A 15040-nucleotide genomic window follows, 5' to 3' on the forward strand; every position below is an offset into this window, starting at 1 on the left:
GCTGGTGAAGGGTCTGAAGCCTAAGTCCTGTGAGGAGCAGCTGAGAAGAGGCTTGGGGAGACCTGATCAATGTCTACAACTGCCTGAAAGGAGGATGTAGCGAGGTGGGTGTTGGTCTCTTCTCCCAGCTAACTAATGACAGGCAGAGGAAAGAGGAAATGGCCTCAGATTACCACTGGACATTAGGAAAAAATTAATCAGTGAAATGGGGTTAGGTATTAGAATAGAGTGCCCAGAGAAGTGGGGGAGTCACCATCTCTAGAACTGTTAAAAAAACATAGGATGTACCTGGGGACAGGATTTAATGGTAAAGGTGGTGGTGTTGCTGGGTTAATGTTTGACTTACTGACCTTACCAGGGTTTTTTTTCAGTCTTAATGATACTTTGATTCTGTTCTATAACTCCATCAGAAACAGCTGATGCAAAGCTTAGTTTAGATGACTATCACAGATTAAAATAAATTAAGTATTTCAGTAGAAGCAGTAATGTTTGTAGGGTTTTCGCTAAAAATGAAGCCAAAAAAAACCCGCAAAACCTCACAAGGCTAAAATAAAGAGAAAGCAAAACAAAGAAAAAAATCACTGGAAAATCAAACAAATTGCAAAGGACTTTATACACTGGCATTTTAAGAGCTGATCATTGCTCTTGGACAGAGAAAACATGTACACATTATTTTTAAAGAACAGAGGTAGATTACATTGTTTGCTTTTCATAGCAAACAGTATCATACCTTAATCTAGTTTTTGATATATGTACAAAGGACTGAGAAGTTCACTCAATTTAGTATTTCTGACCTTTTTCTTTGTGAAAGATTTCAGTACTGTGAAACAGATTAATTAAATATGAAAGATGCAAATAAACATGAAGAAGTTACAAAGACTATCATGGGATATGGTGGGCGTTTTTATCTTTAATTTTGCAAGAAAGACAGTAGACTTTCTAAGAAACATGCACATATTTTTACTTTAAAATACAAAGTTCCCAGAAATACAGAATTAGGGCACTTTAGGTACATTAAAAATAGTAAAACAGGTAATTGCTCTGTCCTGGTATTTGCTGTATCTAGGAATTATCAAAAATGTTTGTTCTTCCTCGGTCCCTTTTTGGGTCCCACACACTCAGCTTTTTTCTTCTTAAGCTGGAACCTTCAATGCCTGCCTTACTTCACTGTTATATTAATGATGCTGATATCCTCATAGGGTTTGTCAGTTTTGGGATTGACTTTGACATTTGAGATTCTCTGAACAACTTCCATTCCTTTAGTCACCCGTCCAAACACACTGTGCTTGTTGTCAAGCCACGGCTGTTTGAAAGCACAGAAGGAGAAAAAGAAAAGCATATTAAAATAGAAAGCAGCATGTAGATTAAGTACCAAACCAAAAAGAGAGTAAGTGTACATGGATGCATTTTGTGTGTCCAGACTATGGAACCTAACACCCTGTAAAAAATACTAGAACGCAGCTAACACGTACTCATATACATTTGAACTCAACTTTTCAATTGCTTTCTTAAAGCACTACAGAAGTCACATTCTACCAGTGCAGTAGCATTGTATAGTTTATTTAAAAGTGTATTCTCAGTTCACAGAAATATGTTTCAGTCTCTCTATTTCATGGTATTTTCACAGAAGAATTTTAAGTGCCAGTACAGAATGCTACCCAATTCAATACTCATATAGTATGTCCAATATGAATATAGGCTCTCACACAACTTAATAAACCTCAGAACTATGGAAGATGGGTGCTTTTTAAATTACTTTGAAGTGCTATAAGAATGCAGTTTTTCTAAGTGTTACTTTTAAGGATTTGGTTTTTATGTCTTAGATTCACATACCAAAATTTCTACTCTTGGCTCTGAACTTACACACAGATCAAACGAAATTTTCAAACCTGAACACTGGCTTCTCTATATAGCTACAATCAGGCAATATTAGACAGACATCCTGCCACCCTATCCAAACCCCAAACAATTTAAGCAATACCTAGGTTTCCATCAAGTTTAAACCAGTGTTATAAGATACTCTAGTAATACATAATTGCAAACATGCTGAGGGATTTTATACCACCCTTGCTCCATTTAAAGGCAAAAGGCCTCTTGATCACAAGTGATGGAAAAGTATTTTTATTCTCATAAGGGACAGTTTCAGTGAAGCCTACACACTCCACATTGGGTACATCAATTATTTGTAAAGTAAGTACTAGTGTGTTCCTTTTTCCATGAGAAAAAAGTTACTTTTTTATTATCTACGTCACCTCTCAGGCCTTAAATTGAGCTTTTAGTATTACTTACAGTTGGCACTACTGTTATAAAAAACTGGGATCCATTGGTATTTGGTCCTGCATTAGCCATGCTGAGTGTGTATGGTCTGTCATGTCGTAAAGTTGAATGAAACTCATCTTCAAATTCTCCTCCCCAAATACTTTCACCTCCCATTCCTGTACCAGTTGGGTCACCAGTCTGAATCATGAAACCCTGCAGAGAAATTGTATGTTACCACATTATTGCATAGAATACATAATCAGTAGTGTTACATGCTAGGTGACATTTTTTCAAACTTACTTCAAACCTTTCAACAAAATGTGTTAAAATGTTGTGTGTGAGGGAGAAAGCATTTAAGGCTTTTTAAGCGTCTATCAAGTATTTGTGAAAAAGCAAGGTCACCTGCTATTCCTGCTAGTGAAGGACAGAAACCTGACTATCTCTACCTTTTGCAAATTCTTAGGCTCTATCACTTGATTCTGGTGCAACAGAAGTAAGAAGCCTTACAAGAAAAGCTTTCTGACATGAAGCAACGTTTTAATTCAAGCAGGATAGCTGAACTCATCTTTCAATTTTCAGTTTTCTGCTACCTTATCAGTTGCAGAAAAACGACTACAACTTTACTAAAGTGCTAAAGCTGTTTAGAACATCAGAGTTGTTCAGAATTTACAAGGAGCTCTAAAGCCAGTCAAACAATCCTGTGTGCAAAAGGGAAAGGGAAATGGAAACAGAGGACTGACCACCAGAGTACATTATGTAAATTAACAAGAAATTAACATGTTGCAAGTTACCTTGATGATACGGTGAATTATGTGTCCATTGTAGTAACCATTCCTGCTGTGCACACAGAAGTTTTCCACTGTTTTGGGGCACCTAAAATCATGTAACACGAAACACAGGCTATAACAATATCTATCTGGTGACAAGGCCATAAAGATTTCAGCTGGGACTAAGACCCTGTTGTGCTGTGCAGTGTTCCAGGACTCTGTAGAAAGGGATTTTGCCAAATAAGGAAAAAACCAAATCTCCACCTCCTCCAACCCAGAGCTGAAAGCAAAAAGCTTCAGAAGTACAAAGCTGCATGATTACACAGAAAGGCAGCAGCTGTGTTGTTAGCACAGGGATGTTTTAGCCGCTGCTGAACAGGGCTTATGCACTGTCTTATGCACAGAGGCCTTTTCTGCTCCTCATCCCACCCCACCAGGGAGGAGCCTGGGGCCACAGAAGGAGTTGAGAGGGGACCCAGCTGAGACAGCTGAACCCAGCTGACCACAGGGATGCTCCACTGCACATCTGGCATCATGTTCAGTACATAAAAGCTGAGGGAAAAAGCAGGGGACATGCAGAGTAATGGTGATTTGCCTTCCCATATACCCACTCCATGTGATGGAGCCCTGTTTCCTTGGAGACAGTGGAACATCTGCCTGTTCATGTTCCTTGTCGTACTTGGCTTGGGTGCATGCCTTTTGCTTTCCCTGTTAAACTGTCTGTACCTCACAACTCACAGGTGTTCTCACTCTTCCAGTGCTCTACCATTCCACCAACAGGGATGTGAGCAAGTGGTTCTGGGGGGCTTAGTTGCTGGCTGGGGTTAAACCATGAGAGCCAGAAACCAAATCCGTCTCCTCAAGGCACCACTGACTAGAGGTTCCCCAGCTTTCTATCTGCACTACTCATTTTGCAGATAAACTATGTTTGCTCTACAAGCAGAAGGTTTTTCACCCTTATGCCTCTACACTTCTTTTAAGATATAATTGCAAAGGTGTTGAATGTTGCATGCAAGAAGTAAAAATGTCAAATTAACATGTTTTATTACTATAGAGCTTGCAGTCACTAGAGTCAGTTATTCTTTGAAACTACTCACCAACATTGTTTGGTGAAGAGATGGAATCTTATTGCTGATGGAATAAAAGGGCCAACCACTTCACCTTTGTGATTTTTTACTTCTGAGAGTTACTACCAAAGTCAAACCTTTTTACGACAGATCTTTAGCTATTATAAAAATGATTATCAGATGGAGATCTGCACTGATAGGTTTCCACAGTCACAGCTTTTCCCAGTGAGGAGAAAATGGCCAAGTTGAGTCCACAGCTGTAGAGATACTCTACTCTAAATGTGAAAGGGAACATTAGCTTGGGTTTTACTGACACTCTAAGCTATTTTGTGGAAAAGGGCATCAATGGCATAACTGATGGAAGGGACTACGTGATAGTCCCAGTTCTTGCTGAGCAGTACAGTCATTCACAACTTTATTTCACAACAAAATGACCAAGGAATTCAAGGAATGTACACAGCCATAGCCTATGTGCTCTTCTTTAAAGTTTTAATCATGCTAATGAGATTTTAAATTAAAGCTCAGCTGGGAGAAAATACTACAATAAGAAAGGACAAACCTAACAATAACGAACCCTAGTAATGCTGCATTTAAAATTGCATACAGAACATAGCAGTGAAGCACCTTGCAATACTGTGAATGCAGGTATGACACATTAGCATAGCAATTAAAAAAAAAAAAGAAATGTAGCCTGACCTGTCACTCACTGGCAAGAGCTGTACCATTACTACAAACTATATCTAAATTATGAATTGCAGAAACTAGAGCCTGATGCAAGGAAACACTGGTGAAGACTGCAGTAAAAGTCTGGGAGCTCTAGAGGGTACAATTGAGGTCGCCTTACCCATACTTATGACCAAACATGAATTTGTTTTTGGAGAAGCATGGAGTACATCCACATAATTTAGGTTTCTATGCATACCAATATATTATATAAACTTCCTGCTGAATAGAATATTTGCTATTTTTGCACCACAAAGGAAAGAGAATGACACACTGATTTTAGCAATTGTCTTGCAAAAAACTTTTCAGTTCTATGCCTGGTTTTGGATATACACAACACTAATACTGTATGCTGGTATAAATGTTGTATTGCTGTAGGAGTCTCCTGGGGTGTGTGGCCGGATGGGACAGGTGGTGACAAAAGATCTCTGGAGTCAAGGCTGGTCTTAGAGCATGTAGTTTATTGCATAGGTCGTGAGTGAAGGGGCCCTGCTGAGAGCTGCCAGCCGCAGCTCAGAGCAGGCCCGTGAGAGAGAGAAAGAGAGCTAGGAGAGAACTAAGGGGGCAAAGTCAGCGAGTGAAGAAGAGGAGCTAAGTGTACTGAAGAGAATAGCGCAGAAGAGGGGAGAAGAGGGGAGAAGAGGGGAGAAGAGGGGAGAAGAGGGGAGAAGAGGGGAGAAGAGGGGAGAAGAGGGGAGAAGAGGGGAGAAGAGGGGAGAAGAGGGGAGAAGAGGGGAGAAGAGGGGAGAAGAGGGGAGAAGAGGGGGAGAAGAGGGGAGAAGAGGGGAGAAGAGGGGAGAAGAGGGGAGAAGAGGGGAGAAGAGGGAAGAAGAGGGAAGAAGAGGGAAGAAGAGGGGAGAAGAGAAGCCAAGTTCCCGTTACAATACATTAAATCCTTTTCCATACTGAATATTCTAATTAACACTAACCAATCTAGTACAAGATAGAAATCCTATAGCATTTACATACAGCCCATAAAAATCATTACATTACCCTATGTGTCACACTTTAAATTCTAAAAGTTGCTCTTTGAACCCCTCTTGCCAAGCTAGCAGGATCTGCTCTGACCCTTGAACTTTCAGTAAAGAGAAGGGCATTGTTAAATCAAGGGAGGATTACCTTCAGCTGGCCATACCATTGTTTTCCAGACATTCAGTAACTAGGACATCTCAGACATCGAAACTTGATTTCAATTCTATCTCACTTATAGCTTTCATATTCTCAGAATCTAAGCAGTCATATTTGTAAGGCTTTCTAGTTTCATCCTTCCCAACATATTGCTTTTAAAGGAGCTGCAATAACAAGTTGCAACAACTTTTCTTCTGGCTTGCACAGATCTGCTGCCAAACCCACTGCTGCTGCCACCATCATCATTCTTTTTCAAGATCTATGCAAACAGCATTATCTTACAATACAGAGCTTACACTGGAGGGTATTGTGACCTGTCCAAGAACAAAGTCAAGAAAAGAACAACCTCCCTGAACCAATAACTAAATAAACTCAAATACAATCTCAAAACCTCCTGTGCCTCAGACTATTATTTGGACCTATTTTTATCCTACTTTATTTTTGTTTGTTAAGAGTCACATTTCTACCTTGGCATATTGAGAAACTGTCAGGAAACAAATACAGTAGAAAAGGGGAAAGAAAATAATTATTTCTAGCATGAAATAAGTCTCGGATATTGTGACTACAAGGAGCAGAAGAAAGCAACAAAACCAAAACAACAGAAAAAACAGCAAGTACATACTCAACAGGAAAAAGCTTGATATGAATATCTCCCATGCTTGTGTGGATGATGGCACTGTCTGACACTCTTTTGGGACCTTCTGCCTGAGTGGCTGCCATCACCTCTTCTTTAGAAGGCTTCTCATTAAATACATCTCTGTCAGAATCTGCGCTCTTCGTGTCTTCTGGTTCACGTTTAGTAAACTGAAGGACAAAAGAACAGGTTAACTGCTTTTTCCTTTTCTCCTCTTCAAATACACACTGCTCTGCATCCAACACATCAATATAGTTATTTAACCTGAACACTAGATTCACTTTGAAATGTACAAGGACAATTCATAGACAGTCTATCCTTGCACTGCTATGTTGTGTTACCAGCATTTCCAGTCACAAATTCCAGTAAAACTACATGCAAATCCAAGTAACTTTTAATAATCTGCTATCTTTAAACTTTCCCCTTTACAACAGGAATCTGCACTAGCTCAGCATCTTTTCTTTATAATGAGGTGGAGAATTCTGCTATACTCAGACAAAACAGGCAGATTTTATGCCAGAAGGATTAGTTGTGCTTTGTAGTTGTGCTACAAAGATGAAAGAAATCCTCTTATTCCAATACTGCATTAATATAAAACTACAGAAACCCATCAAATTTAAGGCATAACAGACAGATCAATCTCTAACTACTATGGCTATGACTTCTCAAATCAGCCACTAACCACTCTGAAATTGCTTGTTCCATCTCACCTAAAAACCTAACTGTGAACAGGAAGATGAATTCTTCTTTCTTGGATGCCTATAATGTCCTTAGTGTTACCAAGTCCTGATTCTGGTCTGAATTTTTTTTTCTATTACATTTCTTATGCGTACAGTTACTTATTGTTTCTTTATAAAATCTGTTTAGTTTTTTAAAATGTTCTTACTTAGGTTTTTTTCCCAAGATGAACCAAAGGGTATCATCTTGGAGGAACAAAAACTTATGAAAAAAATTACACCTGTTTCTAGTTAATGCATAGATAGTTCAAGATAAAAATTCTAAATATACTTGCAATATAAAGAGACTCCTTTGTAAAAGCTGCATTTTCAACTACAAAAAGCAAGAGAAAGGTGCAAAGAGAAAAATAAAAAATATTGTAGAGAAATCAATATAAGAATGGAGCTGCTTAAGTAAGAACCACACACACACCATGTAAAACCTGTTTTTTTTAAAAGCTGTGCAGATTACTGTTGGATCTGCCTGAATATTCTGGAGAACAGGATTTTCAGATGCCTTCATCTCTATCGTGATTGCTGCACGATGTTTCTTTGCTACTCCTTGGAACAAAGCCAGTTGCATCATTCTGATGTTCTCTTGTTTTCCCAGGATACGAATACACCTGAAGTACAAGATGTAAAGAGGTGCAATGTTCAGCTGCTGGCAGTCAGAGAATGTCTCCTTTTTGACTGAACACATGTGCTTGCCATGTTTTCTCCTAATTTGTCAAAGCTGTAATCTGCAGTGATGCTTTACAAAGAATGGGAGTGCCTTCTCTACAGTGTAATGTAAGGCTCTCAAACAACAACACAAAAAGATTAGACACCTTCACAGTCAAATCAAGCTTTAAATATGCTCTAAGTTTGACCGAATAAAGACGTTAGAACAGGAATTTATCTTGATCTTTGTCACTGGAACTCACCTGTTAGTCTCTACATTTATGACCTTGATGCCCAACATTGTTCCATAGAGAACGAAGTGTCCAGTTTCATCAAAAATTATATTAATTAATCTTACTGCATCCACTTTCTCCAGCTCACGCTCAACTGCCATACGTCGGCCAAACTCCATGTCAGGCAGTTGCTGTCTCATCTGCTGAAGTTCAGTAAACATCTACAAAAAAACCCCCAGTACTACTATATTAACATATTTCAAACTTTTTATCCAGTAGAACACTGATTCACATGATTAGAAAATACTGAATTCAAGTGAGATTACTCCAATTACTCCACTCAAACTTAATGGAAGGATTTAAGTAAATACATGTAATACTGTCTTTAACAATACAACAGGCATGGTGTAGGACTAGGCTTAAGCACATGAAAGTGTGCAGCTGTCCATCAAATTCCTTAGAAGATGACTAATTTAATTCATTATTATGATGCTATTTGCAGTGGGAGTTTTCCACCATCTTCCACAATTGCTTTCTAGTAAAATGTAATCAACAGCATGAAAACACAAATGAAAATCAACAAGTCTGTTTCACTGTGCAGGTAACATAAACCAGTAGGAATTCATTTTGGGGCAAAGGAAGCTAAGAGACAAGCAAGAGAACATAGAAGGCTTTTTTTGCAAGAAAAATACATGAAGGAAGCTTGCCTTTGGAAATAAATGGTAGCTTAGGTGAATGTGCTAGCAAACAAATTTAAGTAAGTAAAGAAAACATTTCTAAGAAGGAGAAACAAGGCAAAACTCACACTCAGAGATTCATCGAAGACTCTCATGAGCTTTCCCGTCAGAAAACGAAAAATTCTAACTTTTCTGTCAGAGCCAAGAGTGGCCATTTTCTTGCCATCAGGTGAAAAACTTATACTGGATGGGTAAGCCTTGCATTTAGCAAATTCATATAGATCGGTATCCGTTTTATACTCCCAGCTCACATTCTTGGGAAATTTGTACTCATGAGGAGTACCAGTCCAGTACTCAATCATTCCGGACTTGTCAGAGGACACAACTGCTTTGTAGACAGGGTTCAGGCGTATCTGAGTAAGTGGGGACATATGGAGTTTATCAAAAACATGAAGTGGCTGGTTATTTCCTCGTCCATCATATATGAATATTTTTCCTGTGCTTTTCTCAGATGTTGCAACAGAAGATATGGCATCTCCAGGACAATAGACCCATTCACACTGGCCAGGGTGGTAGCTGCAACAAAGAGTAGAAAGGAAAAAAAAATTAAAAATAAATAAGGAATGATTTTATTTAAGTAAGAGCCAAGTTATACAGTAAACTTGAAATCCAACATCAGAAGCAAATTTTAAACTTTACTTACTAGTTTTGCTAACACATATCTTGCTAATATTCAGCAAATTATAGACAAGCTTTACCAAGAAATAACATTCAGTGGATGACTACAAGTTTCTGTTCCTTGCATAATGCTTTGTAAAGAGGCTGTGATAGTCAAAGTAAGTGGGTAAAAAGGAGGAATTTGGACAGAAATCCAGATTAAAAGCCCAAGTGTCACTACTAAATAGTACTCAACTGAGGCAATACCATTTCTAATCTATCTGTTAAGTGTGTAATGATTCAGTAGAAATGAAGACAACTGCACCTCTGCCACATACTTATAGAAAAGCTCAACTAGGTCTTGCCAGGAAAAAAAACACAAAACCACAAAATCTCCAAGAAGTGATACAAACAAAATTAAGACAATCCCCCTATATTCAATAAGGGCTGTGAGTGCATTTAAGAAGGAACTCATTTGCTACTTGCAAATCTACAAATAAAACAAGTCAGAGATATAGTCAATAACATAAGTTACGTCTGTTTTAAAGTCTGTAAGCAAAGATTCTGAAATCTAGAACTCAAACAAAATGGCAAACAACAAAAAAATTTGTCTCCGTAGGAAACTCATGTTTAGTACCCTTTCACCAGTCAAACTAACAGATGCTGATGGACTGATGATATTCTGACATCATGACAGACACCAATAATTTGGATTTTCAATGTCTATCGATAAAGAGAAACAAACACTTCATCTCAGGTTCATTAGAAAGAATAGGATCAAATAAATAAATATGAAGTGTCTGCAAAAACAGCCATCTTCTCCACATCACTCCAGAAGCATAAAGCATGGGGATTTGCCCAGAGCCATAGTGTGCAGATTACTTAGAAATGGAAAGCTCTGAAGATCAGGGGTGCTTTTTTGAATATTATTTTCTTTTTTCTGTAATTTTACCAATTATGTAGCAACAGTAAATGTTGCTACATCAAAAGTAACAGCAAAACCAAAAGGATTAAGCCTAACTGGAATTTTTCCAGAACAGACAGCCAAGAGGGAATCAATTCCTACAGGTGCAGTACAATATCTGCAGGATGATACTAAAACCATAACAAACAAAGCAGATGGCATATACTTTCATTAGATGTTCCTATGTAAAAGCTTTCCCCCCAGCTTTATACTTCTATTCAGTTTCAAAATTAACCAATACATCATAGACTATGAAGAATATGTTTTCCAATTCTAAAAGGCTTGTGGAGAAATCAGTTTTTCTACTGTTATGTTTGGTTACAATTGTTATATTTCCAGTAACATCCATTCCTGCTTCTCCCAGATCCTTTAGCTACACACTGTGTAACTACGGAAATGCTACAAGACTAAGGAAAACAACAGTACTGTTTCTAGCAGAAAAATGAAACCGTATCCCTATGACAACAAAGGAGACAATACATACAGGCCAAAACCCTTCTCTGATGGAAATAATAATAGACTGGAATTTTTATATTCAGTGCCAAACAACAGAAAAAAATTATGCCTGACTAAATATTTGAAGAAACCCCTTATCTTTGCGCATAGTAATTGACATGAGGAAGCTCCTGTCCTACTCCTCTCTTTTACTGCTGCAGTAGTAATTTTTTCTATTCAGTCAGGCAGTCTCCTCTCATTGGACTCATTTCAGACAATGCAATTTACTCAACTTGATCTGACTGGGTCATGGGGGAAGGGGAAGAACTCAAGAACCCCAAATTACTGACTTATCTTTTAGCAAAACAACCCCAACTCATAATTTCAAATGAACACTTTAGAGAACTAAGTAACTTACCCAAGTTTCAGCATGTTGATCATGTCAAAGTTGACTACATCAAACACCTTCATTGCTTTGTCATCTCCAACAGAACAGAATAATGCCCCCTCTGAACTAACAGCAATACTCTCAATAACACCTGTGAATTAAGTTGAGATACTATTAAGAAACAGGAAACCCTACAGAGGTTTAAACCTCTTTCCCAACTCTTTTGTCACCTTTTCCATTTAAAGCTCTACCTGACTTAAAAAAAATACTATTAAAAAAAGTAAAATTCACAAACCAACACTTTATAGCCTATCAGTGTTTTGACTCAGGTATGTGATAATGAACAACTTACCAAAAATATAGTAAATTATTATAATGGCAGCAAGTTTAGTTTAAAATGTTGATTTTAGAAAACTGAGAACATTGTGATGGTGTAAACTTCATGTGCTCCTCAGCTTGCATCTCTCAAGAGGGTAAAAGCAGCAGAACTCTACAGATTATTACACCCATGATACTCAAAACTACTCTGCAATTGAGACTTCCACAAAGATCTCACAATGATTTTTGCATGGTAGGTTTTGTTCTCATATTTTACTTCAATATATAAAAAGCTGATACAGAGCAGACTTCAATCAAGAGCCGACTTTAATATTTCTTGTAACTATAAAAGGAAACTATACTTTTACTACCTATTATTAAAATTTTTTCCTTAATGGAACATTCTGCATATCAAACTGGATTTTTTTTTTTTTCCTTTAGGCATATCATAATTTCTAATACTGTTGAGAACAGCATTTTCTGTCCAGCCTATTTAATGTTTAGCATAGTGTTGAAACGTTTTGTGTACTCATTAGCCCAGAAAATTGGGTTAAAATTTATCTTCATTGCAATACATGTGATAATTACAACAATAATGCGGAATTTACTCTACAGTTGCAGTCATTCCAGGTGAAAATAAATGCGTTTTTCCCAGACTGCAAGGGCAAAAAAAACCCCCAAGACTGAGGTACCCTTATTTAAAGCAATATATTTTTAAACTTCTCTGAATTTTATGACCACTTTTGTGTATCTTGTTCACTTATGACCCAGACATTGCCCCCACAGTCAGGGCACAAGGCAGTGCAAAGGCTGTCGGGGATCTGTGCAAGCAGAGTCTCACACGTTGCATTTTCATCCTATCCCTGCTAGAGCTTGGGGGCAAAATGTAGCAGGACAGAGGAATAAAAGGAAGATGCTAGATATCATTTAATCTCTGACTGACTAAAGGAACCCCAGAATCTCTCTGTATTTGCACTCTCTCTTCAAACAAAGAGCAAGGTAGAGGAAAAAGTGAGGTCCTTTAGATAAGAAAGAGCAACTTCTCACCCAAGTGACTTCGGAAGTGTTTAACAAACTCAATCCCTTCTTCTATTTTCTTCCAGAATTTTACATGTCCATCATGGCTGGCTGTTATGATAAAATCTGTCCTACAATTACAAAACAAAAATAAAAGCAAAAAAACAGATGCACAAATTATGCACCTTCCCACTGATCAGTATTTTACACTGGAATTAACATTGTGCAGAGAATGAAACCTCAAGAAATTACTGTGACAGTCTTTCTGAATGGGTACTATTAACTCCTGGAAAAACAAAACAGGTGTTTTAGTGCATTCTGGATTAATCTATGAAAATTAATAGCCTAAACTGAAGAAACACTATCCTTTTTGAATATGTAAATATAACTCCTACTTTAAGTCTGGTTTCACAGTAATTACTATGTGTGCATGCGTGTGTGACCTCTGCAGTTCTGGAGAATGGTATTTTTTCAGAGAGAGTAAATCAACCTTATTCCTGTACTTCCTGCATATTTTAACAAGGACTTCAAGATCTTCCTTTAGCCTATAAAAATAGCTTTTACGTTGCTTCTAGGTAAGCCTCTTAGTTTTTTAAAAAAACCCACCACCCTTTAAAAACCACCTCAGGACACTGTAACCTTCCATTATAAAACTTCTACAATGGAAACTTGCTAGCACACACAAAAATACACCCCAGACGAAGAAATACAATGGGAAACAGAAGTGCTTACTTTGTGCATGCCACGTGCGTAATAACATCTCTGTGCATGTAACTGCGCTCATACATCGAAGCCGATGGCAGATTTTCCAGATAAACGTGCTCGAATTCAAGAACTACATGGAGCAAAAAGAAAAATCTGTTGGGTTTTTTTTTTTTTTTTTTTTTTTTTTTTTTTTTCTTTTTTATGTTTGATCTACTTTTTTTTGTCTTTTACTTGTCCTTGTATTGCTTACTCATACTTCAGTCAAAAACATGCAGGATGTTGTGCAATCATAATTAAAGGGCTTTTAGCTTTGGCTTTGCACTCAGACCTACACATTTGCTGTGGACTAAAGCCACTCAAGTGCTGCTTTAACTCATATTGCTCTTCCTTTTAAAAGCAACTATTACAGCAACTGTCTTATTGTTTCCAAAAAACCAATGTCAATCAACAGTTTTTAAGTTACTGCCAGAAAACAAGGGGTCATCTGAACCTCATTTCATCCTAAAACCATGTGTATCCCTGTTGTTTTTATGAGATTTGTGGTCCCACACAGGTCCTGTAGTCTAAATTCTAAGTGCTGGTATCCATCTATCACACTGTTTAACTGGCTGACCTAAAATAATCTGATTTGGAGTTCTGTTTCTGATTTTTAGATCCTGTGTTTTTGTTAACACCTGTGCAATGGTATTTTTTTACTGAACTTGCACGTTTACGTCTGCTGAACACTGTTTTCTTTACTTAAAGAAAACTTAAAGTGATACCCAGAGAGCTGGGAGTTGCTGCACACATCAATACCATGTGCCAAAATACAGCCTAGAGGCTTCTTTTGCTGCTCCAGCTTAGGGCAGTGGTCTGAAAGATGGATTAACTCTACATCAGTAAACACCAGAGCTTCAGCCTGCACAGCAAGGCTCTTAGCCTGAAAGTGTCCTCCAGAGGAAGCAAAACTCTTTGAATAATAGAATGTTAAGGGGCTAGAATAAGACTTAAATACCATCTAGTCCCAGGCTCCTCCTACTATGCCAAGTTGTTGGACCAAGACCTTATTCAACCCGGCTTTGGACACTGCCAGGGTTGGAGCACCCAAAAAATCACTGAAGAACCCGTGCCAATACCTCACAGTAAACAATCTTTTCCTTATAGCTAACCTGAATTGCTCCTCTTTCAGTTTGCACGAATTACTCTTGGTGCTATCACTGCAATTCCTGTCGAAGATTCCGTCTCCGGCTTCCTTCTAAACGAAATCCTTTTAGATACTGGAGGGCTGCTCTGAGATCTCCACGTAACCTTCTCTTCCGCAGGCGGAACGGCCACAACTTTCTCAGCACCTGGCACCCAAGCCCTGTAATTCCGCACCCGAAAGTTTCCGCCCGGTGTGCCCATTTCATAAAGCGAGACACAGCTTCAGGATACGGGCTCCCGACACCCGCCCTCACTCCGCGGCCGCTCCCGCCCGGCGGGGCCTGCAGGCGACCGCACCGCCCCGACCCCCGTCGGAGCAGAGCTCCGCTCCTTCCCTTACCTCTCCTCTTCTTCGCCTGTGCGGCCTCTCCCGGGAGCGGCCCGACCCAGCGCTCCTCCTCATCCTCTTCGTCCGCAGCCGCGGGATCCCCGCCGCCCGCCTCCACCTCCGCCAGCTTTCGCCTGCGCTCGGGCTCGCCGGACGCCATGGTGTGACGTCACTGCCCGCAC

General features: G+C 38.8%; 1 protein-coding gene across 1 annotated transcript; it reads right to left on the minus strand.

Moving 5' to 3' along the window:
* Nucleotides 1-940: 940 nt before the first annotated feature.
* PPWD1 (peptidylprolyl isomerase domain and WD repeat containing 1) lies at nucleotides 941-15036 on the minus strand. Its single transcript, XM_040090309.1, has 11 exons — nucleotides 14871-15036; nucleotides 13376-13478; nucleotides 12674-12774; nucleotides 11339-11459; nucleotides 8993-9440; nucleotides 8218-8408; nucleotides 7728-7917; nucleotides 6567-6748; nucleotides 3051-3132; nucleotides 2290-2472; nucleotides 941-1303 (listed from the first exon to the last, which is right to left on the minus strand). Exons 1-11 carry the CDS (start codon nucleotides 15016-15018, stop codon nucleotides 1160-1162), a joined length of 1893 nt encoding a protein of 630 aa, XP_039946243.1. The 5' UTR covers nucleotides 15019-15036; the 3' UTR covers nucleotides 941-1159.
* Between the last annotated feature and the right edge of the window lie 4 nt (nucleotides 15037-15040).

Source organism: Hirundo rustica, chromosome Z, assembly GCF_015227805.2.
Source record: "Hirundo rustica isolate bHirRus1 chromosome Z, bHirRus1.pri.v3, whole genome shotgun sequence".
Classification (NCBI taxonomy): domain Eukaryota; kingdom Metazoa; phylum Chordata; class Aves; order Passeriformes; family Hirundinidae; genus Hirundo; species Hirundo rustica.

Excerpts from the sequence above, each read along its gene's own strand:
- PPWD1 (XM_040090309.1), bottom strand. The coding sequence starts at position 15,018 with ATGGCGTCCGGCGAGCCCGAGCGCAGGCGAAAGCTGGCGGAGGTGGAG. Across the intron at positions 12,775-13,375 it reads ACGCACGTGGCATGCACAAA|GACAGATTTTATCATAACAG; the intron begins GTAAGCACTTCT and ends TTGTAATTGTAG. Across the intron at positions 3,133-6,566 it reads ATCAAGCTTTTTCCTGTTGA|GTGCCCCAAAACAGTGGAAA; the intron begins GTATGTACTTGC and ends ACATGATTTTAG.